The sequence below is a fragment of the Zophobas morio genome, unplaced genomic scaffold (assembly GCF_036711695.1).
Source record: "Zophobas morio isolate AGI-343-1 ecotype UQ-CSIRO unplaced genomic scaffold, CSIRO_AGI_Zmor_V1 ptg000018l, whole genome shotgun sequence".
Lineage (NCBI taxonomy): Eukaryota > Metazoa > Arthropoda > Insecta > Coleoptera > Tenebrionidae > Zophobas > Zophobas morio.
The window spans coordinates 6376614-6401676 of NW_026972123.1; the positions used below are offsets into that span (position 1 = coordinate 6376614).

At 34.6% G+C, this 25063-nt stretch overlaps 2 protein-coding genes across 4 annotated transcripts in view; one reads left to right on the forward strand and one right to left on the reverse strand.

Moving 5' to 3' along the window:
• The window catches only part of LOC135131081 (uncharacterized), a 782641-nt gene that overhangs the window by 422788 nt on the left and 334790 nt on the right, over positions 1-25063 (reverse strand). The gene's annotated exons all lie outside the window — the stretch shown is intronic.
• LOC135131076 (leucine-rich repeat-containing G-protein coupled receptor 4-like) lies at positions 457-1835 on the forward strand. Its single transcript, XM_064058606.1, has one exon. It carries the CDS (start codon positions 478-480, stop codon positions 1777-1779), a length of 1302 nt encoding a protein of 433 aa, XP_063914676.1. The 5' UTR covers positions 457-477; the 3' UTR covers positions 1780-1835.

A 25063-nucleotide genomic window follows, 5' to 3' on the forward strand; every position in this document is an offset into this window, starting at 1 on the left:
ATTGAGGAATCATTGAGAGATTGCGAAATTGAAAAGTAGAAAAATTGAAAATTTTAAAAAACGAAAAATTTAAAATTTTAAAAATCGAAAAATGTAAAATTCAAGAACCTCGAAGCTTTGGGAAGTTGGAAAATGGGAAAATAAAAAATAGATTACTTCACAAACTGGAAAAATAAAAAAATCGAGAAATAAAAAATTTGAAGAATGTAAAAATTGGAAAAACCTAAAATTGAGATGTTGAATAATTGAGATATATAAAAGTAGAGAAATCGAAAAGCAATCCCATTCCTTATAGGAAAAACACAACTTAATTTTGTTATTATTTCCGTGGCCTGTTCGTTTCAAACAAACAAGTTTCCTTATCAAAACAAGTCAGTCTTTAATGATTCATTTCACCTTGGCACCGTCATTATGATTTGCCTTCTCCAAATTTATAAATACGGTGATCACTCTGTGCAAGCCACTTCAGTATACAACATGAGTGCATTACTGCTAAAATTATTTTTGTGTATTTTTCTTTATAAAATTAGTAACGGTGAAGACATCACTTTTAAAAATGTCACAATTCAGTGGCTAAACCCAAGCAAAAATGGAACAATAACTGGTACTGGCGACAATTTGAAAAACATCATTGCTGGTGAAGAATGGTCAGTCGTGAAGGTCAGTGGAAAAATTCCCGTATTGTATGAAAAATCAATTAGTGACATTCCCAGTTTGAAAAATCTGGAACTGTCTGGTGTGAGTCTAGAAGAAATTAAACCTGGTGCTTTTGGAAATTTGCCACTCTTAAAGGGTTTGAATTTGAGCGAAAATAATTTAAGTGAAATAAAAAGTGACACTTTCACCGACCTGAACATGTTCATTTTCGATTTAAAAGACAACGCAATTTCCTCTCTACAACCTGGAGCCTTCAAAAATCTCAAAGCCGGACTTCTGATTCTGGATTCTAACAAACTTACTAAACTTTCATCTGGTGTCTTCGAAAATGTGACCATCGATATTTTGAGACTGGTTTCTAATCACCTCCATACGATAGCACCAAACGCATTACCAGCCAATTTGGTTCATTTGAGACTAGACCACAACAAAATTGAAGAAATCGATCCAGAAATTTTCGACATACCTCAGTTAGTAACGCTCGCTTTGTCCTTCAACTCCCTTAAGTTTCTACGACCCGGTGATTTGAAAAACTTGCCAGGATTAATATTCGTGCACTTGGACAATAATCAGTTGGAAGAGATTCCAGGAGGAGTTTTCAATAGCACAGAAATCCGTTTTTTGACTTTATACCGAAACAAAATTGTTAAAATTGAGAGTCAAGCTTTCGACAATATGTCAGACATAAGAGCGTTCGAGGTAGATAATAATAATCTAACCTTTTGGGATAACAACTGGTTGAAAGGAACACCAAAACTTAACGACATCGGGGCTAGTTTTAATCAAATTACTGACATTCCAGACGAAGCGTTCAAGAATTTTCCACATTTGCGCAGTATTGATCTTAGTTGGAATAAAATTAGGACCATTTCGACTAAAGCTTTTTATAAACTGAAGCGTGTCGATGATCTGGATCTAAGTAATAATGAGATTGACAATTGGAGCCTCGATTTGTTGACTAATGTAACTAGTGTTCGTACACTTCGTCTTGCCTATAACAAGCTGAAGTGCATCGATGGAGATTTGGCTAAAGTATTTGGGATTGTTGGTTACGTGTCCCTGTCGGACAACCCATGGGATGACAACTGTGTCCAGAAAATTCTGAATTTTCATCAAAATTAGTAATGCTTCAGTTGATTAATTTACGCATATTTTGGTTTAATAAAAATACATTCCGACGAATCGTTTTATTTACTCCTGTAATTTTTGATAAGTTTTAAAATTTATGATAAAATCTGTTTATGACAAAAAATATAAATTCAAAAAAATATACAGAAATTATTCGGTTTGTGTTAAATAAGCATACCAATATTACTAATGCTCCTCCCACTTGCATAAGCTCCACCTTAATATCTTTTCGATGTAAACATTGATGGCAAAGTCGTTTTTCGAATGAAAATCCAAACTTTACAAAAAAAGCCTATGTTTAACTTATATTATTTGTCAATCTAAAATCTAATTTTCGTGTCAGAGCTAATAAAATAAATTACCAAAACGGTGTAGGGGTGGGTGGGTGGGGACACTTTGGCTTTGCTTTAAATCACAGATTCTACCTCTTGTCAAATCAAGATTCGAATCCTTTTAACACTAAACTAGATAAGTCAGTGAAATGGATGAAGGAAGTGGGCGGAGCTAAGTTTAGCATTTTTCTACAGCCTTATAAGCAAGTAATAGCCCCTCCCACCCACCCTCTCTTGATTCTAGCGACTATTATTAATATTGTTAACTAATGACAACTCTGGAATTGTGAATCTGTTTAAGAGAAAAAATATAAATTAAAAAAAATATATAGAAATTATTCGGCTGGTGTTAAATAAGCATACAAATATTACTGATGCTCCTCCCAATTGTATAACCTCCACCTTAATATATCATTTCATTGGCCGGGGTTTATAGTTGTAACTCATTGTGTCTATTTTATATAATTTCAAAGTCTAAAAATCGAAAAATCAAAGAATTGAAGAACTCAACAAAACGAAACCTTGAGAAGTCGAGAAATGGGAAAATCAAAAATAGATTAAATGAGAAATCGGAAAACTGAAAAACTAGCAACGTCAAAATATGAAAAATTGAAAAATAGAAATACTGAAAAACTGAAAAATAAATAAAAAAATCCACAAATCCAAAAATCGAAACATCGAAAAATTCAAAAACTGAGACATTGAGATCTTGAAAAATCACAGGATCGCGAAATTGAGGAGTCGAAAGCCGAGAAGAAAATTTAAAAACTGAAATAATAAATAGAGGAACTGAAAACTGAAAAAATCGAAAAACCTAGAATTTTCAAAATTGAAAAATTACATCGGACAGTTGAAAAATTCAGAATTCAAAAATCAAAGTATAAAAAAAATAAAAACTCCCAAAACTAAAAAATTGAAAAATTAAAAAATTGGAAAATTGAGAAATCGAAATCTAAAAAAGCAAAGTCGAAAATTTGTAAGCTTAAAAAATTGAAAAATCAAAGAATTGAAGAACTCAAAAAAACGAAACCTTGAGAAGTCGAGAAATGGGAAAATCAAAAATAGGTTAAATGAGAAATCGGAAAACTGAAAAACTAGCAACGTCAAAATATTAAAAGTTGAAAAATAGAAATACTGAAGAACTGAAAAATAAAAAAATCCACAAATCCAAAAATCGAAACATCGAAAAATTCACAAACTGAGACATTGAGATCTTGAAAAATCACAGGATCGCGAAATTGAGGAGTCGAAAGCCGAGAAGAAAATTTAAAAATTGAAATAATAAATAGAGGAACTGAAAACTGGAGAAATCGAAAAACCTAGAATTTTCAAAACTGAAAAATTACATCGGACAGTTGAAAAATTCAGAATTCAAAAATCAAAGTATAAAAAAATTGAAAATCCAAAAAGTAAAAAATCAAGAAATCAAAAAATCCAAAATTTTAAAAAACGAAAAATCAGGAAATTGAACAATCGAAAAATTCAAAAATTCAAAAATCGAAAAATTGGAAAATTCCTAAAGTGAATCTCAAATAATCGGGAAATCGAAAAAAAGGAAAAGTCGAAATATCAAAAAATTAGAAGATAGAGAAACCGAAATAACATATAATCGAAAAATCGAAAAGTTAAAAATTGAAAAATTTAATACTAAAAATAAAAACTCGAAAAATCAAATTATCAAAATCTCGATAAATCCACAATACGAAAAATTGAAGAGACGAAAAATTTTAAAACTGAAAAATTGAAAAATAGAAAAAAAAATTACATATTGAAAAATTGAAAAACCGAAAAATCGAAAACCGAGAGGTCGGAAAACCGAAAGATAAAAAAATGGAAACTTCAAAAAAAATCTAAAATTTAAACGTTCCAAAAATTGAAAAATAGAAAAATCCAAGAACTGAAAAATTGAATAATCAAAAAGTCGAAGTGAAAAATCGAAAAACTTAAGAATCGAAGTGGTGAAAAATTCCAAAACTAAAATATAGAAAAATGATAAATCGATAAATCGAAACATCGTAGGAAAAATGGAAAAATCGAAAACTTGAAAGATAGCGAAATGGGAAAGTAAAAAAATCGAAAAAGTTGAAATGTCAAAAAATCGAGAAATAAGAAAATTTAGAAACGCTAAAAATTGGGTAAATTGAAAAATCGAAAAATTGAAAAATTAAAAACCTGAAAAATAGAAAAATTCGAAAATCGAAACTGAAATATAGTAAAATTGCTAAACAGATAAAACGAGAAATCGAAAAACTAAAGATCGAAGAAACATTGAGGAATCATTTAGAGATTGAGAAATTGAAAAGTGGAAAAATTGAAAATTTTAAAAATCGAAAAATTTAAAATTCAGAAATCTTGAAAAAATCGAAGCTTTGGGAAGTTGAAAAATGGGAAAATAAAAAATAGATTACTTCAGAAACTGGAAAAATAAAAATTTAGAAATTTGAAAAATTGAAAATAAAATTGAAGAAGACAAAAATTGAGAAATTGTATAATTGAAACGAAAATTGAGAAATGGAAAAATAACAAAATTGAGAAATCAAAAATTTGAAGTATGAAAAAATTGAAAAAACCTAAAATTGAAATACTGAATAATTGAGACATATAAAAGTAGAGAAATCGAAAAGCAATCCTATTCTTTACAGGAAAAACACAACTTACAATTTTTTTACAGCCTTATAAGCAAGTAATAGCCCCGCCCACCCACCCTGTCTTAATTCTGGTGACAACTCTTAATATTGTTAACTAATGACAACGTTATTATATTATTGAATCTCTGGTAATTGTGAATCCGTTTATGAGAAAAAATATAATTTTAACAAAATGTATAGAAATTATTCGGCTGGTGGTAAATAAGCATACCAATATTACTGATGCTCCTCCCACTTGTATAAGCTCCACCTTAATATCTCATTTCATAGGCCGGGGTTTACAGCTGTACCTCATTGTGTCTATTTTATATAATTTTTAAACATTTCAATGTAAACACTGATGGCAAAGTAGTTTTTTGTATAAAAATCCAAATTTATTAACACCCTGTATTTAGCATTCAGGATTAATGAGCATAGATTGAATCTCAGTCTTTACAAATCTATCAACCAAGTCTTTAAATAATACGTGGTTTCATAAAAAAATCCAAACTCTGTATTAATTATTGTTACAATAAATGAAATGAGTCTAGTTATCCGAACCAGTCTGGTGATAACGTTTTAGCTTGTCTTGACAGCAACTTTCTACTAATTTACAAATAGGATGCTCACTGAGAAAACCACTTCAGTATTTAAAATGTATTCACTCCAACTAGTTCTCGCCATTTTGTTACTTAAAATTGGTAATGGTAAAGAAATCACTTTCAAAAATGTGACAGTTGCGTGGTGGAAAGATAACACAGATCAAACAATTTTTGGTACTGCCGACAATTTGAAGAAAATCATTCCAAGTGAAGAAGAAATGTACGTGGGGGTTAGTGGCTACATTCCCGTTTTATATGAACAATCGGTGTATGGAATACCTAATTTGAAATCGCTGCATCTAGAAAATGTGAGTTTGAAAGAAATCAAACCAGGAGCTTTTGGAAATTTGCCCCTTTTACAATATTTGGTTTTAAGTGACAATAACCTAACTGAAATCAAAAGTGGTACCTTCACTAACCTAAACCTATCTGAGACAGACTTGACAATGAATTTAATCAACTCGCTGCAACCTGGAGCTTTCAAGAATGTAACTCTCAAATACCTAAGACTCAATAACAACAAACTTACTGAATTTACGAGTGGCGTTTTCGAAAATGTGACCCTCACAGGATTGCACCTGTACGAAAATCACATCCACACGATTGCGCCAAACGCATTTTCAACAATTTCGATGGATAGTTTGAATCTATTTTACAACCAAATTGAAAAACTTGATCCTGAAACTTTCACCAACTCCGAATTAACAACGCTCATTTTGAGTTACAACCGCATCAAGCTTCTACGAGCTGGAGATTTGAAAAACTTACCCCAATTAGAGAGACTATCACTCAAAAATAATAATTTGACAGAAATTCCGGAGGGCGTTTTCAACAACACCAAAATCACCGACTTGGAGCTGCATCACAACAAAATTGTTAAAATTGCGTCTAAAGCTTTTAACGACATGTCAGGACTCAGAGGGCTGAATATTGCGTTTAATAAACCAACGTCGTGGGACAATGGTTGGTTAGATGGATCATCGCAACTTAGTGTTTTTAGGGCTAGTTTTAATCAAATTGCTGAGATTCCGGACGAAGCGTTCAAGAATTATCCTCGTTTGTACTATTTGGCTCTTCAAGGGAACAAAATTGCGAAGCTTTCGATCAAAGCTTTTCGTAAGTTAGGATATGTTGAATATTTAAGTTTGAATTCTAACGAGATTGATACTTGGGGTAAGGACATGCTGGTTAATGTTAGTGTTGGTACTCTTGATCTTAGAATGAACAAGCTGAAATGTATTGAAGGAGATTTGGATCAAGTTTTTGGGAGTGTAATCGATGGTGTATATTTGTCGAATAATCCATGGAGTGAAGGGTGCGCTAAAAAGGTAGAGGAGTTTTTGAAGAAAAAAAATCAGGATGTTTAGTGTACCATTTTCTATTATAGAACGTGTAAGAGCATAAAAATTTAGCAATGGAATGATGAGTTTTCTGTTTCCTGTATTAAATAAGTAGTTGTCTATGAAGTGAAACACGTTTACGAAAGCATTATATTTGTTAACTTGAAATAAAAGAAAAAGAACCTCCTTGTTTTACTTGTTCGAAATCTGTGATCGACATGTTACTACGAGCTCAGTTTATCCGAGGACTACAAGATTCCAGCATTAGAGAAAGAATTCAAAATCGAGAACTTTATAACAACTCATCACATACGTCAAATAATTACTAAAGGACAATCAGCATCAAAATATAATCAAAATAGATCTTCACGTCAAAAATCTTAAAAAATAACAGGTCGAAGATTAAATTTACAAGAATTGGGTCTAACGGGTGGGCTAAAATTATCCGGAAAAATTTTGTTACTCAAGTTAAAAAAAATGGAAAGTATTTACAATAAACCAATTTTATTAACAAAAACAACTATATTTAGACTTTCAAAAACTAATATTATAGTATTGAAGAAGGACCCCTTGCTTCAATTTTTCTTAATTTTCCCCTGACCTTTAACATCATCCTTTGGATGACGTCAAGGTCTACTTCCCGTAACATTTTTTTGATACGAAGTTTCAGACTTCTGGTGGATTTGGCCTCCCAACCTTCAGCGTTGCCCATTGAAGCTAAAATACCCCAAAAATCTTCTATGGGACGCGCTTTTGGTACATTTGGAGGATTTACACTTTTGGGTACAAAATTGATACCTCTGCCATGCAATCATTCTTGTGTGGTTTTGGCATAATGTGACGATGCCAAGTCTGGCCAAAACACGTAATTATTATCAGAATGATATGTATTAATAAAATCATTGACAATTGGCAAACGTTCATTTTGATAAACATCGGCGCTGATGGCTGAACCAGTCGAATCTCTGATGACAGGCTCTGAAATTCTATTCTCAGAAATTGTCACCCACAACAAAACTTTTTTTTCAAATTTTTCTTTAGTCTTGAATTTTATGCTATCAGGAACATTTTCTTTGTTGCGAGTGCAAAACCCATCATTTTCTGGCATGTTGTTATGTGTAAAGGTGAAATATTTTTCATCATCCATTACGATTGATTTACTGCCCTTCAAAATATTTTTTCTTAATTTACCGCACTTTTTGGGAATTTACGCTAACTGTTTTTCGGTATATTTAGGGGCTTTCTGTCTTTTATAATATTTTACACCATACTTTTGTAATGTATAACGTATACAGCCTCTTGAAACTAAAAATTTTCTTGATAACTTGCGCTGGGAGGCACCAAACTTGTGTTCTGAAGAACGAACCACTTTTCTCTGTTCTTTGGTACTCAGGCGTGATGGTCTTCGTGCCCCTGCTTTATGATTGAAAGGCACATCATTTTCGAAGCGTTTAATAATATCATAAATTGTAGAAGTCGGAACATTTTCAGCCCGAAAATGTTGAATTACTAATTTTTTGTCCGTAGATCCAAGTAATGCATAAACACGCTTTCTTAAATCTTCATTGTTTGACATTTTATTCTCAGAATAATTAGTGTAAATCTTTTAAATGATAAACAAGAATTTACTCTAAATATTGACACATATAAACTGACATTAAAAATTGTTTGACATCAGCCTATTACATTTTTTAAACTTTCCGGATAATTTTAGCCCATCCGTTATCGGGATTGTGCTTACATTGTGGAAGAAAGAATCATCAAACTGACAACTGTCGCATCGAAGAAAAACTTCACTGTAATCTCTGTCAAGGAAATGACAGACCGATAAAGTATGTATTACCATTACATTACTTAAAAAAAATCGACAAACTGTCAAAAACGTCGACATCGGTTCAAATTCCTCTGTTGATGAAGAATTTCAAATAAATAATATTATCGACATCTTCAATACGTCTTCGTCAGCTTATGAACCAAGAATGTTCATTATAGTACAAATTCTTGGCAAACCAGTTAAATTTGAGTGTGATATGGGCAGTCCAGTCAGCATTATTTCAAAGAAAATCTTCGATGCATTGAATCTTAAAGTGACTCTTCGAAGTACAAACATTCAATTTCGTTATATATGTATAATTCAGCTCTACAGGCCTTAAAGGCCCTGGGCTTTTATTACAATAATTTTCCGTTTGTTCCTGTCGGCTGCTTTGGATCTCCAATCTTCAATGTCTAAGTTTTGAAGATCTTTTCGAACATCGTCTATCCACTTCAGTTTTGGCCTTCCTCTCTTTTTCTTTCCTCCTTTTAGGCGGTCTAATACTTCCCGAATTGTCCTTTCCTCTGGTGCTCTTCCGACGTGGCCTAGCCATCTTAGTCTCTGTGCTCTGATTATCTTCGTGATTGTTGGTTCTCCGTATATTTCCTCGATCTCTCGGTTTGTTCTTCTTCTCCATTGGTCTAGTTCTTTTATACCTCCATATATCTTTCGTAGTATCTTGCGTTCCCATACTTCCAACTTCTGTTCATTTTCGTTCGTTAGTGTCCATGTTTCACTAGCGTACAGGACTGTAGGTCTTACTATTGTCTTATATACTTGTTCCTTTGTTCGTCGTGTTACATTATTACTCCTCAGAAATCTGTTTAATCTTCCTACACTCTTGTTTGCTTTCGCGATCCGTTCTCTATCTCTTCGTTCATTTCGTTTTTGTTTGTAATTACTACTCCTAGATATTTGAACCTATTTACTTCTTCGAATTCGTATGTTGTTCCTTCTTCTGTAGTTACTTTCAGTGGTTTTGCTGGGGTTTGTTTTGTTTCCATTTTCATAAACTTCGTTTTCTCTTGGTTGATCGCTAAACCCATTCGTTTCGCTTCTCTGATTAGATTTTTTGTCATTTTCTTTATTTCTGCTTCTGTTCTCGTTATACATGTCACGTCATCTGCAAAGGCTATATTTTGGTGTTTTTTTTTCGTATATCGTGCTCGTTCTGTGGATGCCACTTCTCCTTATTATTGCTTCGAGTACTAGATTGAACAGGGTAGTTGATATTGGATCTCCTTGCCGGAGTCCTGTTCTTACTTGGAATGGTTCTGACAACAGACCATTTATCCTGACTCTGTTTCTGGTGCTCTGCAGAGTCATCTTTGTCAGTTTTATTAGTTTTCTTGGGACTCCCAGTTCTTTCATGGGTTCTAGCAGTTCTTTCCTGTTAACCGTGTCATAGGCTTTTTTAAAGTCTATGAACAGCAGATATAAGTTGATTCCCTGTCCGTAATGTACTTCTTGTAGTTGCTTCAATATAAATATCTGGTCTACAGTAGATCTATTTTTCCTAAATCCTGCTTGATATTCTCCTACTATTTTTTCCATATGCTGCTTTAGTCTTCGGTTGATGCAAGTGGCCATTACCTTATACGTTACGTCTAGCAGCGCTATTCCGCGATAATTTTCGCATTTCGTAATATCTCCTTTCTTAAATATCGAGCAAAGTACTGCTTCACTCTACCAGGACTTTTGTTGTTTTTCATCTGCCTTAGTGTTTCTCTGATCTCTCCTTCGTCAATTTCTATTGTTTCATCTGGGTCATCCGAGTCGTTCACTCTTTCGTTCGTATCTTGCTGTGTATCCTGTTCGTTTAGCAGCTCTTCAAAGTATTCTGCCCATCGTTTTATTTTTGCTTGTTCGTCTCCTATCAGGTTGCCGTCCTTGTCTTTACAATATATTACTCGTGGTTGATAGCCTCTTTTCTCTTTTTTCACGTCCTGGTAGAAGTTCCTTATTTCGTTCTTGTTGAAGTTTTCTTCTACTTGTTGTATTTGTTCTTCCATCTTTGCTCGTTTCTGATTTCTGCATATCTTCTTGTACTCTTTCCTTTTTTCTTGGTAATCTTTTTGGTTCTTCTCATTTTTTGATTTTAGATATTTCTGTCTGGCTGACCTCCCCGCTTCTATTGCTTTTCTACATTCCTCGTCAAACCATTCGTTTCTATTTTTGTTTTCTTTTTTGACGAACCCTAGTACTTCTTCCGAGGTCTTCCATATGTTCTCTTGTAGTTCTTCCCACCTCTCTTCTATAAGTATGTCTTGCTCTGTTGATCTTATTCTCTCATTCACCTTTTGTTCGTATTCCTGTTGTACTTCAGCTTTCTTAAGTTTGTTTACACTTATATCACGTTGCGTGTTCTTTCCTTCTTTTTTCTTCGGTATTTCTTGCTTGAGGTCTGCTCTTACTAGAAAGTGGTCTGAATTCGCTTCTGGTCCCCTGTAGCTTCTTAATCTGGTTATTAGTTGGGCATCTATCCTTCCTACCAGTATGTGGTCTATTTGGTTGACCGTTTTTCCGTCAGGCGACATCCATGTGCCTTTGTAGATCTCTTTCTGTGCTTTTGACTACCATTTTATTTTCTTCTGCAAGCTCTATCAGTTTTTCTCCATTTTGATTCGTTTTTTGGTGTTTGCTTTCTTTCCCGATTGTTGGCCTGTAGCAATTCTCTTTACCTATCATTGCGTTGGCGTCTCCTATAACCATTTTAATGTCATGCTTTGGTATTTTCACATATTCTCTTTCTAGTTCTTCGTAATGTTCTGTTGTTACTTCTAGATCTTTCTCTTCAGTCGGTGCATGTATATTCAGTAGGCTTATTTTCCTGTACTTACTTCTCAATCATATATAGCTCATTCTTTCTGAGATTGGTTTGAAGGTAATTACTGCTCCTTTCAGGCTCTTCTTCACCATGAATCCTGTTCCTAGTTCTCTGTTGTCAATTCCGCTATTAAATAATATGTAGTTATCTATTTCAGTGATGAATTTGCCTTTTTGTTTCATCTCTTGTATAGCTGCTACATCTATATTATACCTTTGTAATTCTTAAACTATTTGTTTGAGTTTTCCTTCGCTATATGTTCCTCGAACATTCCATGTTCCTATTCTAATTTTCGGGTTTTTCTTTCTCTTCGTAATTCCTATCGGATCATCCATGAGCTTTGCATACGTCGTCATTGTTTTCCGGTGTGTGGTTTCTTCCTCTGTTAGTTTTTTGGATTTTCTTTGAGGTGCGACGGTGCTTTCACTAATTTGTCTAATTTATTGTCATAATGCCAGACTTCTCCTGCCCATATCATCTTTTTGTACCCTACTTTTGCCTCGACTCCTTTCCCTTTTTCTGCTGCTGCTATTCCTCTTATTTTCTTCTGTATCTCGCTCTCTTGTTTGGTGTAATCGTCTTCAATAAACGTTTTTGATCCTTTTAATTTGTTCTTCTGTTTCATGATTGCTCTTTTTGTGTCCCAGTTCTCTATCTTTGCTACTACTATGTCGTATTTTTCGCTGACTAATCTTGCGTCTTGTATCTCAGTTTGGATTCCTACCTTATTTTTTAGGAGTTCTTCCACCTCTGCTGTTATTTCGCTTCCTTGTAGTTTCCCTCCTTTGATTACGATGTTGTTTCTCCTTTCTGCTTTCTCCAGTTTTTCTAAGTGTTGCTCCACTCTTTCTAATCTTTCGGTCAGTCTTTGGTTTTCTTCTCTTAGTGTTGTTACTTCTGTTTGGTATGCTCTTTGGTCTCTTTTCATTTCTGCGATTTCCTCCATTAACGTTTTGAACATATTCTTTACTTCGTCCATGTCTCCTGCTTCTACCCTCTTCTGCTTCCTGTGCACTCTTTGACCTTCCGGTGATGGTGAAAAGGAGGTTTCTCTTTTTCGTTTCTGGTTGTCTTGTTCTTCTATTGCTAGTTTGTGTCCTTTTTCCGGTTCAGGATTCCCGTTTAGCATTCCCTGGCCGACTTTCTTGCTTCCTGTGTATCTAGTACGTTCCTGTGTTGTTTACTTCGTGCCGCGATAAGAACTGTCACCCAGACTATCTCTTCGGAGGTTAGGTTCTTTTGATTCCACATTTTCCCGAATAATTGCTGTCTTTACACTTCTTGGTGCTTCTTACTCTTATTCCACTTCACTTCTTTGTTTTCTACTACTTCTCTTTCGCTTTTGACGCTCGACATCTCTTGGATTTCGGAGCGTGTTCTGCTTATCGTAGTCAGGACCGTACTCTCCAATTTCGTTCCTATACGAAACAAATATTTAAACCTCTGGGTTAGTTACGAATACCTGTTACATATAAAAAGAAGAAGTTCATGGGAGATTTATTTGTCGTTTCTGATTATGGTACAGCCATTATGGGAAGAAGATGGATTCGAAACCTAGGGGAAAGGTGCCTAAAATGATCCCCCTAAGGGAGAAATTCTTTAAAAAATACAAATTATTATTATTCATGTAAAACTGTAGCATTATTTGTAAGAACATTGATTTATCTAGGTAACAGTATAAGCCAATTGCTGATTCGATAATTATAAAAAAAGTTATTAACGTTTTTCCAGGACCTTACAAAAGGATCATTTTAGGCATCCCCATAGGTAAAATGATCCCTCGGCATGGGCATAATGATCCCTTTGAATTTTGACCATAAGGGGACAGCATCAACAAGAAAAATCAAATCATGACATAACTGATAAATATTTTATTTCAAAAATTAACAAAAAAATAAATTCTTAAAAAAAAATAAACAAAAAAAGTTTGAAAAGCACCGAAAATACGGGGTGTATAATTTCTGGAAGAGTTTGAGACAATACTTTAGTCATCAGTACGTGCTAAGATAAGACTAATTTTGCCAAATGGGATACCCTCCAAGAAAAGAGAGGGCGGGTGGGCGGGCCTACTACCTGCTAAGATAAAACTGAATTTGGCAAATGATATACCCTCTAAGAAAAGAGAGGGTGGGTGGGTGGGGCTAGTAACTGCTAGGATAAGACTGAATTTGGCAAATGATATACCCTCTAAGCAAAGAGAAGGTGGGTGGGTGGGACTAGTAACTGCTAAGAAAAAACTGAATTTGGCAAATGACATACACTCTAAGAAAAAAGAGGGTGGGTGGGTGGGGTTAGTAAGTGCTAAGATAAGACTGAATTTGGCAAATGATATAGCCTTTAAGAAAAGAGAGGGCGGGTGGGCGGGTCTACTAACTGCTAAGATAAAACTGAATTTGGCAAATGATATACCCTCTAAGAAAAGAGAGGGTGGGTGGGTGGGGCTAATACTTGCTAATATAAAACTGATTTTGGCAAATGAGATACCCTTTAAGAAAAGTGACGGTGGGTGACTGGGATTAGTACCTCTTAAGACTGAGAATTTTCCAAAAATAGAAGACGAAAATCCCTAAAATTCTTCCTCTCCTCTCTTAGAGGGTATTTCATTTGCGAAAATCAGTTTTATTTTAGCAGGTAGTAGGTGGGTGGGGCTAGTAACTGCTAAGATAAAACTGGTATTGGCAAATGGTATTCCCTCGAAGAAACTAAAGAGTGGGAGGGCGGGGTTAGAGGATATGTCGTCTGCAAAAATCAGTCTTATCTTAGCAGGTAGTAGCCCCGCCCACCCACCCTCTCTTTTCTTAGAGGGTATATGATTTGCAAAAATCAGTCTTATCTTAGCAGGTACTAGCCCCGCCCAATGATCCGGGATCATTTTGCCTCAAGAAAAAGGGATCATTTCGCCTTAGGTAGCATATCCGCATTCAAAAATTGTAAACTAACCTTCAATTTTTACATGCGGTAAAAAGATCATAACTAACCTACGACTGAAATGTATCTAATTAGATCAGAGGTGCTTATTTTACATATTTTGGCACAAAACTGTGCAGAATACACAGAACGCCATCAAACTTTCAGAAGGTACTAATTACAGAGCGCTTAATCAAATGACAGTTATGTTTGGTAGATGGAGCCACAAATTTTCTTACAATTGATGGGGATCATTTGACCTGAGGGGATCATTTTAGGCACTTTTCCCCTACATATAAGTCTTCATGACTTATTCTATTTCTACTTGTCAACCATCAATGTCAGAAATTTTCAATCAATTCAGCGACGTTTTTCAACCAAAAGTTGGTGAAATTCCAAACTATCAATGCTCTTTATCACTTCGAGCTAATGCACAACCAATTTTTATAAACCCTCGCCGAGTCCCTTACGCTCTCCAAGAGAAAGTTGAACAGGAATCAGATGACTTAGAAAATCAAGGTATTATTGAGAAAACTGATCACTCCGAGTGGGGAACACCTTGTCGAAGAAGAATGATGACATTAGACTGTGTGCTGATTACAAAATAACTATCAAAAATCAACTTCAAGATAATCGTTATCCTATTCCCAGAATAGAAGATATTTTCAATAAAATGAAAAATGGTAAATATTTCTGTACATTAGACGTCTTCAAAGCATATTTACATGTCCCTGTTGATGATGAAGATGCACGAACATAAACAATTTCAACTCATTGAGGTACCTATTTAGCTAAACGATTCTTCTTTGGTATCAAAACGGCTCCAAATGAATTTCATAAAGTCATCGATCAAATTGTTCACGATTTAGAAGGCACCACAGCGTATTTGATGATATAATGCTTCAAGGTTCTTCTATTGAAGAATGTAAATTTCGTTTAATTAAAGTTCTTGAACGATTACGCAAATATATTCTGCATCTGAATCGAGAAAAATGTCGATTTTTCAAGGAGAGAATTCAATATTTGGGTTAAGTCATTTCAGAAAAAGGACTCGAAAAATCTGAAGATAAAATCAAAGCGATCATAGAAGCATCAAGGCCGAACTCTTTAGAAGAACTTCAACGTTTTCTTGGAATGGTGATGTATTATTTAAAATTTATTCCCAGCATGTTATATCCATTAAACCGTCTCTTAAGAAAAGACACAAATATTAAATGGTCTATCGAATGTGAAACAGCGTTCAAAAAAGCCAAAGCTAAAATAGCGAGTGCTGAATATTTAGAGGACATCGTGTGGTAATTCCAAAAAAATTAGAACACATTATTCTACAAGAACTTCATTCAACACATCTAGGAATCGTTAAAATGAAATATCCAGCAAGAAATTATTGCTATTGGAAAGACATCGATTCTGACATCGAAAATATAGTTAAAGAAGTGAAAAAAAATATTAATAAAACAAAAATAGGACAAAATTACTGATCAAAATAACCCCATAAAAAATAAACAAAAATGTTAAAAAAAAAGCAACACCCAAATTAAAATTATTGCAAAATTCTAACCTTTAGGCTTGGTTTTCTGCTACAACTTATCGAATCTCCTCATCTTCATTTACGAACCCACTGCAACAAAAAATACACGGAATTTTAATCTTGGCAATCAATTGTACAAATCAACTTAAATTAAGTATAGGGGAACAAGAAGTTGTGCTCTAATTATTCTTGATTGATTTTTTAAATGACATTATTATTAATTAATGTATTTTTGAACAAAGTTTTTTCTGAATTCACTGATATACAGCGAAATCATACTTTCTTTCTGATTGGAATGGCAAAATAAATTATTAAACAAAAAATAAATAAACTAACTAGTAACAACCGAAACCAAAATTAAACTTCTGTTTTCTACAAAAGATGCTCAAAGTGTTCTCCATTTTCTTCCTGGCAGCAAAAAAGACGCTGAATAAAATTTTCTAGTGAGTTAATGACAATTTCTGGACGAATCCTAGCAATTTCGTTATGTATGCGTTCCTGTAAAGTTTTCAGTGTGAATCGGTCTATTGATATAAACGCGATTCTTCAAATAGCCCCCAAAAAGTCAAGCGATGTCAAATCCGGTAGCGACTCTGTCTATATATTCATAACTAAGTTTATTTGAAATCCTGTTCCGTCAAGACTGAACATTGTTATATTAACAATCCAAAAATCGAAGAGTGCATTAACCATCTGCATAAACACAAGTGGCCATTCGTACTATTACTAATCAATATAGTAAACACATCCGCACCAGTTTCTCCTCCCGTCGATTCGATTACCCTCGAATCCATCACCGAATCGTCTCCACATTACAATACATCATGTCGAATCGGTGTCGGCGAGTCCAGAGTGGAGAGAAGTGCGCCCCAGGGGGCACCTAACACAGTAGTAGGCCTCGCGAGGGTAACGTTTAATTACAATGCCGTCCAGGAATTCCAATATCACAAGTCTCGCTTTTCGATCAGCGAACGCGTCCGAACCGTTCCGTTTCTTTCGATCCATACATACACATACAGAGCGGCTATTTTTTCGGAAACGACCTGTGCACATACACATACGTCACGCTGACGAAACAGCTTGGCCCAGCAATAATTAATTATTAGGTTTCAATCCGTCGCCATGACTGGACAGTTTGGCCGTTGCCTTGGTTACCGTGACAGCGGCTACACCTACCGTGATACCTGTCGTACCATGCGGGTTCGACACCTACGAGTTATTAATGTGACGCATTCTTATAGAGGAATAGCTCGAAATATATTAAATGAGCTTTGTAGTGTTCGCTAGATGGAGCTAGGTTGAGGACGTGCCGCTTCGCGCAATGGTGAGCCGGTGCCGCCTTTCAGAAATAGTATGCTAAACAATTAACAAAAATATTTTGTACTTGGTACATGTGTTCCGCCCTCGTTAGCCTGGAGACACGATGTTCTACGTCCACCCTCCTGTTCCAGTATCACTTTTCCCGTGTCAACAGCGACATTTGTCTTAGTGCCTATTAACAGTTGACAGGTTCTCTTGTTTGTTTGGGGTAAATATCGGCAAATAGTTATGGTGTCATATTTCTGTCAACACTGGGGGCGCTCGAGGCAAAAAATCACACTCGAAGCAACGATTAGAATTTCAAGCGTTTCTGTTCCACCCGTTCGGAGGGGGAAGAAGGAAAGAATGGTCAGCGAGGAATGCCTTATTCATCGTCCATCGTTTCGGTCAGGGTCATTCGCTGTGAAATCCGCGCGACTCTAATGGCTTTCTGATTGCCAAGCAGCGGGGTGCACTTCTTAATGTTCCTATAACACCAGTAAATGCTGGACGTTAACATCCACGCACTGATTGCGACGAGAACAGAAGCTGCATGGGAGATTAAAAGATGCCTATCTACGAACGTCGGATTTTTTTAATTCGGGAGCTTTAAGCGACGTTTCTGGTGATGAACAATTAAATTTTAAGATTAGTCACAGGTAGTACGCTATTTAGTTATTAAATTGTTTCATATGCATTTTTTTCTAATAGTTGTCATGAAAAAAGAGTGCAATCAGTAGTAAAGAAGTAAGAATCAATGGCTGCAATTTTCTTGGAGTAAAAAAGTAAGAGTAAAAACCTGAATTTCAACAGGTTATGGGACCGGAGTGCAAAAGCTCAAAAAATGACACATTACAAAAAATCTTAGCTGCAATTTTTTTAGAAACATTTCAGGAAAACCAGTCGAGACGAACGTTCATGATAAATTTGACAACTTAATTATTATTATTATTATTATTATTATTATTTGAAATTGGACAACAGGTACATGACCCAATTACAGTCCAATTATTAATGAAACTGATATTACCGCAGCTAATATAGCACAGCTATCATAGTGTGGTGCCCTAAAGGTATATTATTCAGCTAGCAGGTGAATATTAAAACAGTTCAAAACTGATGGTGGTTGTTGCACATCTCGCTAATGGGAGAGTATTTCAGTACATTAAGACAAGTTTGGATGACGTAATGTTAAAAGCGGTGAGTGGAAATTAATCTGACCGAGTAAAGGAGGGCAATCAATATTTGAATTAATAAGTTTTTTCAAAAAATTTAGCGAGATTTAGGAATTTCAAAAAACGCCTCTGAAGTTTTTCAAAGACATCAATGTGAACATTCTCCGACGGAGCCCATACAACACTACCATACTCTAGCTTTGATCTTACAAAAGCAAAAAATAGAGATATAAATGTACTTATGTCTTTAAAATCTTTGCAGGATCTAATGATGAATCCTAAGTTCTTGAGAGATTCATTAACAACGGCATCATACTGCAAAGAAAATGTAAGTTTGGGATCAAACATAATGCCCAAATCTTTGAAGTAATGAACGCGTTTTAAGACTGTACTGCTGATGGTATAGTTATTGGTTATAACAAAGTTTTTGTTTGAAAAGGTCATTACATGGCATTTATCCAAATTAATGGGAAGGTTATTACAAGCACTCCAGTTATAGAATTCATTGATATCTTTTTGAAGTAAATAGCAGTCATAGTTGGAAGATACGCGCCTAAACATTTTTAGATCATCAGCAAGCAATAATACTTCAGAACCGATTCTTTTTACTACATCATTAATGAAGATGGCAAAAAACAATGGTCCTAAAACAGAACCTTGTGGAACGCCAGATAAGACAGGAACTTTGACAGAAACATGACCAAGGTACTTAACACATTGCATTCTTCCCGTTAAATACGATTTAATCAGCTTCACTAAGCTATCAGACAATCCAAAGTTGCGTAGCTTAATTAATAAGATAGAATGATCAATCCTGTCAAACGCCTTTGAAAAGTCAGTATACACCACATCCACTTGCTGTTTAAATTCAAACGACTCAGATGCATATTGGGTGAAACAAACTAAGTTGGTAATTGACGGCCTTTCTTTGATAAACCCATGTTGTGAATTACTTAAGCAGTTACTTACATGAAAAAATAAGAACTTACGAAGAAAAATTTCAAAAACTTTTGAAAAATTAGATATGAGTGAGATGGGACGATAGTTTAACAATATCATCGCGTTTACCCTTTTTAAAAACAGGAGTAATAATAGAATATTTCCACATATCAAGAAATGATAAAGTTTGAATTATTAAGTTAAAGATAATAGATAACGGATAAGCAAAAACGGGCGCACAACCATTAAATAAAAAACCAGGAATATTATCATAACCAGAAGTTAAGTTAGGCTTAATTTTTTTCAACGCCGCATACTCGTAAGTATCTGACTCATTTACAAAGGCTAGATGAATGGTAGTATTCACGGACCCATCAACAAACTTATTCGAATTGACATTGGAAGCGCTAGTGAACCCTGAACTAAAATGGTCAACAGAAGCATTAAGGATATCTTTTCTAATTCCAGATTGTTTCTTTAAGTTGCTAATGTGACTCCAAAATTTATTAGAATTTTCTTTAATATCAGTTTCAAGATTCTCAAGTTATCTGCGATGTGCCAACTTGATGTCATTCTTTAATGAAGAGCGAATAGTCTTAAAATTGCGAATGTTATATTCACATCTGTTGGTTCTAGATAAACGCCATAATTTGGACTTCAATTTAAGTTTCTTTCTAATGTCATAGGAGAACCAAGGTGGATACGAGCTTAAACGAGAGGAACGAGACTTGGGAACATGTGCATCCAAAATGTTGTTTAATTTACTATAAAAACAGGAAATTCTAAGTTAGCATCAGTGATGCTTTTAAGAAAGGACCAGTAAATGCATAATAGATGCTCATACAACCCAGTAACATCCGCTCTACGAAAATTCCAACGCTGCAAGGAGGGATGACCGTTAATGGTTTTAGCTTTGGATTCTCGATTTTTAAAAGAAGCTAACAACGTTGGGTGATGAGAATCCTCTTCCAGAAGAGGATCTTCACAAGAGCTAATAAAACAATGAAAGTTAGACAGAACCAGATCAAGATATCTCCCAGATTTATTAGCGATATTATTATATTGATTAAGTTCAAAAAAGACACCAACGAGGATAATTTACTATTGCCAGATTTATCACACAAAGAATCTTTGTCATAATCAGGAAGATTGAAATCACCAATAATTATTACACGTTGGTTGAATAGTTCTTCTAGATAACCTAGTAAATTGAACAATAGTATGTATTCATCAACCGTAGATTTAGGTGGAATATAAACAATGAAGATATTATTATTATTATTATTATTATTATTATTAATGCATAGTGTCCACGTGTGGGGAACCCAATTACAGGACACACAAGCGTTGTACAAATATTTTAAGCATAGCTTCAACTTGGCTCTGTTTGGTAGTATCTTTTAATCTGACCTAAAGTGCAATTAAATAGATCGACTTGATTCTCGATGTCCATATAATTAACAACCATTTGAACAAGTGAAGAACCTGCTCTACTGATAGTGCGTACAGTGGGCAAATAGAAAGAATTTTTACTACGCATGTTCCCTCTGTTGATCTAAAGTGATAAATTGCAAAGTATATCAGGACACTCTTGCAGTCCTTTGACAATTTTAAATAAAGTTATTACCGAGTGCTCTCTACGTCTATTTAGCAAAGAAGGAATTTTGAAACTACCCAGAAGTAGATCCTGAGGATAACCTCTCAGGGGATAATCGCCCTTCTTAAGAAAACGTCTTTGTATTCTTTCAAGGGAAGAAATGTGGATATTATATACAGGACTCCATATGACAGAGGTGTATTCAAGACAAGATCTACAGTAAGTGAAATAGAGTGATTTCAGTGTTTCAATATCACCAAACTCCCGACCATTCCGGATGACAAAGCCTAAGCATTTGAAAGCAGACTCAGTTATTGCCTGAATATGTTGACTGAATGAAAGTTTTGAGTCGAAGACCACCCCAAGATCGCGTATAACTTCAGGCCTAGTAAGAACGGTGTTATCAATGCTGTATCTGTAAATAATGGGTTTTTCTTTTTTGGTGAATGACATGGCATAGCATTTAGTTTTATTAATCATTAAATTGTTATTCAAACACCATCTGTAAACTCTGCCAAGACATTTTTGAAGCCGAAGAGAATCATGAAATGAATTGACTACAGTATAAATCTTCAAATCATCCGCAAAGAGAAGGGAATGCACATCTATGACATCAACAATGTCATTAATACACATATTGAAAAGCAAGGGACCCAATACGGAGCCTTGTGTCTCTTGTTTGAACAGTTCTGATTTAAATCCATTGATTTTAACAAATAAATATCGACTGTCTAAATAAGAATTTAACAATGAAATTAATGAGTCCGAAAACCCAAAACATTCCAACTTTTGCATTAGGAGGCGCTGGTCAATTTTATCAAATGCCTTTGATAAATCAGTATAAAAACGTCCATTTGGCATTGGTTGTCTAATGAATCACTTGTTATAGTGTTACGGAAAGAAGATTTGTCATAGTGGCGCGTCCTTTGGTAAAACCATGCTGAGTTGAGGAAATCATTTGTGATATATGATGGGACAAAATATTATGTAATACTGTTTCAAACACCTTGGCAAAATTAGAAATAATAGCTATGGGCCTATAATTTTCAACATTTGATTTTTCTCCTTTTTTGTATATAGGGCAAATTCTAGAGTACTTCCATTTATTAGGAAAAGTACATGTCTTTAAAATAAGGTAGAATATAATAGTTAATGGTATCGTGAACACATTTGCACAATCTTTCACCACAAAAACTGGTATTTGATCAGGTCCGTTAGTCATTTTGGGTTTTAAGTTCTTAATGGCGTTATATACATTCTCTTCACTGATGTGTTTTACGCTAAGAATATTTTTATTTAGACTCGTACACTTAAGATTAACAGGTGGATTTTTGTCAGTAAATGATTGGGCAAAGTGATTAGCAAATGCGTCAACAATTTCCTTGGGATTGGAGAGGTTTGAATCTTTGTACGTCATATTCTGTGGAAAAAGGTCTGATTTTTTTTTCAAGTTTATAAATGCCCAAAACCTCTTAGGGTTTAACTTAACACAGTACTTCATTCGTTGCAAATACAATTTATAGGCATTTTTTATTTTAGATTTCAACTGGGTTCTCAAAGTTTTAAATGTCAGATAGTCATCCGGAGATTTAGTTTTACTATACTTTTTCCAAGCAGATTTCTTTTGCTTCACTATTTTGATAATAGAGCCATTGAACCAATTGGGATAATTACCTACATAAGTTACTTTCCTTGGAACATGCATTTGGAAAATCTCATCTAAGATTTGATAGAACTTAGAAACGGCTTCCTCAACAGTGTTAAAAGTATTAAGAACCGACCAGTCCACTAACAAAAGTTTCTCATAGAGAATATTAAAATTGCATTTACTAAAATTATAATCAGAGTCCACCGAAATTGGAAATTTATTACGGTAATACCTTGGCATTTTGATTTCAACTTCAAGAGCAGGATGGTGACGGTCCTCAGGTAGAAGTGGATCATGTGCATGAGAAACAATACAGTGATTATCTTTACTAATAAGAAGAAAATCAAGAAGCCGATTGTTACTATTTAAAATATTATTGCATTGTTTCAGATCGTAAAAAGAAATAAAATTTATTATACACTGATGAGGTATAGTAGGTAACGTTATGCTTGATGTAACTCGAATAAACTCTGGACAATTAAAGTCACCAAAAATAATTAGTTGAGACTCATACAAAAAAGACATAGACAACAGAAAATCAAAAAATATCACATAATCATGATTATCATATTGAGGTGGTATGTATATTACTAGAAGATAGATAGTACGGGAATTAAAGTTGATTTTTATTAACAATAGATCAATAGTAGGCAGAATATCGCAGATGTTGTTGCACATAGGATTATCACAGATACTGGAAGATATAGTACGATCCACCGCTAAAAGTACTCCCCCACCCCTTACACATTTAAACGCTTTGAAGTTGCGGTCTTTGCGATAAACGTTGAATTTAGCTACATCTATTAATTCCTCATCCTTTATACCATTATGCAACCAAGTTTCAGATAGTGCAATTAGTTTTAAATGCATTTCAGACATTAAGGATAAGTATAATTCCCTTGTTTTGGTGCATAAACCTCTAACATTCTGATAATAACAACACAAAAATGACGAATTGGCTGAGCAACTGGCTAAAGAATAATTCATAAGAGATAGTTTGGTGGCAGAACTATTAATCATCTGCGAATTCTGTGATTGCTACTTAGTATCAAGTATTAAAGCCTTAAGCTTTTGAAGTTGATTTTGGTACACTGAGCACTTGTCAATATCCCAGGCCGCATGGTTATCGGAAATATCCGGATTTTTGTCTTTGTGAGAACTACAGTGAGTACATTTTAGAGATTCAGACTGACAGTCTTTTAGCACATGAGCCCCGGCACATCTTGGACAAATAGGAGATTTTGCTGTACATTGACCTGACATATGATTAAAACCTGAGCATTTGAAGCATCGACGAACTTCAATCGCGTCCCAACCTTTACAGTAGTCATACCCGACAAGTAATTTCCCAGCATTGGTTATACAGGGTCATTATAAAATATTGTAGTCGAAGAAGGCCATGATTTTGGTGACATTTTGTGCCGCCTTTTTCAGTTTTGTGGAAAGGATTACACTAATATTGGAATTTTTATTTTTAACGCCACATTAGTTGACATTAGCGGCTGCACTGTTTCAACGCTTCATCAAATTCTGTCAGATGTCAATAATTTTTTCGTTTGTACTGGTACGTTTTCCCTCACTTTGTGCGTTAATTGACTTGTCTTGTTTTCATTTTTGCTGTCTTCCCCTTTGTTAGAACTTTAATAAGTGTCTCAAAAAACAGTTTTTATCAAAACTACAGATCATTGTGGAATAATCTCAGGTAATGAACAGAGAGGAATAACTATGGTCAGTGTTACAAATGATTTTTTTAGTTCTTTGGCGCAATCATCATGCCTATTACCGTAATGGGGTGTTAAATGAGGATGGGGATGGAGTGTACTCTGTGGAGGCGTCTAAAAACGAGTATCTAGTGAAATGTTCTGTTGTCATTGATGAAGAATCTTTGAAGACGCTATACGGCGAATTATGGCCAGATTTAACGACACTGGTAGCATTTCTAAGTGAAAACCGACGGGGAGACCTCAATTTAGTGAAGACGTTGTTGAAGATTTAAGGATGAGAATTGAACGAAGTCCGAATAAGGCTTTGTCAAAAATCTTTACTGTCTGGAGTACCATACAGCCCATGTCAGAAAATCGTAAAAGAGAAGTTACATATGCATCCATACAAGATTTTGTTGGTTCAGGAGCTGCAACCAGCTGATATGGACGATAACGGGATTCTCGATTTGTCGTTCTTTTCTGATGAAGCCTGGTTTCATCTGTTAGGCTATTATGTCAACTGACAGAACTTCAGAATTTGGTGTATAGAAAAGACTCACGCTTTTGAAGAAACACCATCACACGCAATGAAGGTTGGTGTGTGGTTAGCTGTTTCCAGACGACGATTCATAGGCCTGATACTTTTTCAAGTAAATGAATGTGATCAATAAACAAAATTAGATGTAGAAAGTGTATGTAGGTACTGCAATAAAGTTTTTTATTTTCAGTAACTTTCATTTTTCTTTCGGTGTTAGTTGCATTCTCTTAATTTAAAACTTACTTCAACTTACTGTTTAGTAATAATTGTAATTTTACTATTAGGAAAGTTAAAAATCTTTATTAAACATTCTGTTGTTTCGAGAGATCTCATAATCATCTACAGAACTCTTAACACTATGCTCCTGAAATTTTATTGGTTTTTTCATCTTTTTTGTTAT

Excerpts from the sequence above, each read along its gene's own strand:
- LOC135131076 (XM_064058606.1), top strand. The coding sequence starts at position 478 with ATGAGTGCATTACTGCTAAAATTATTTTTGTGTATTTTTCTTTATAAA.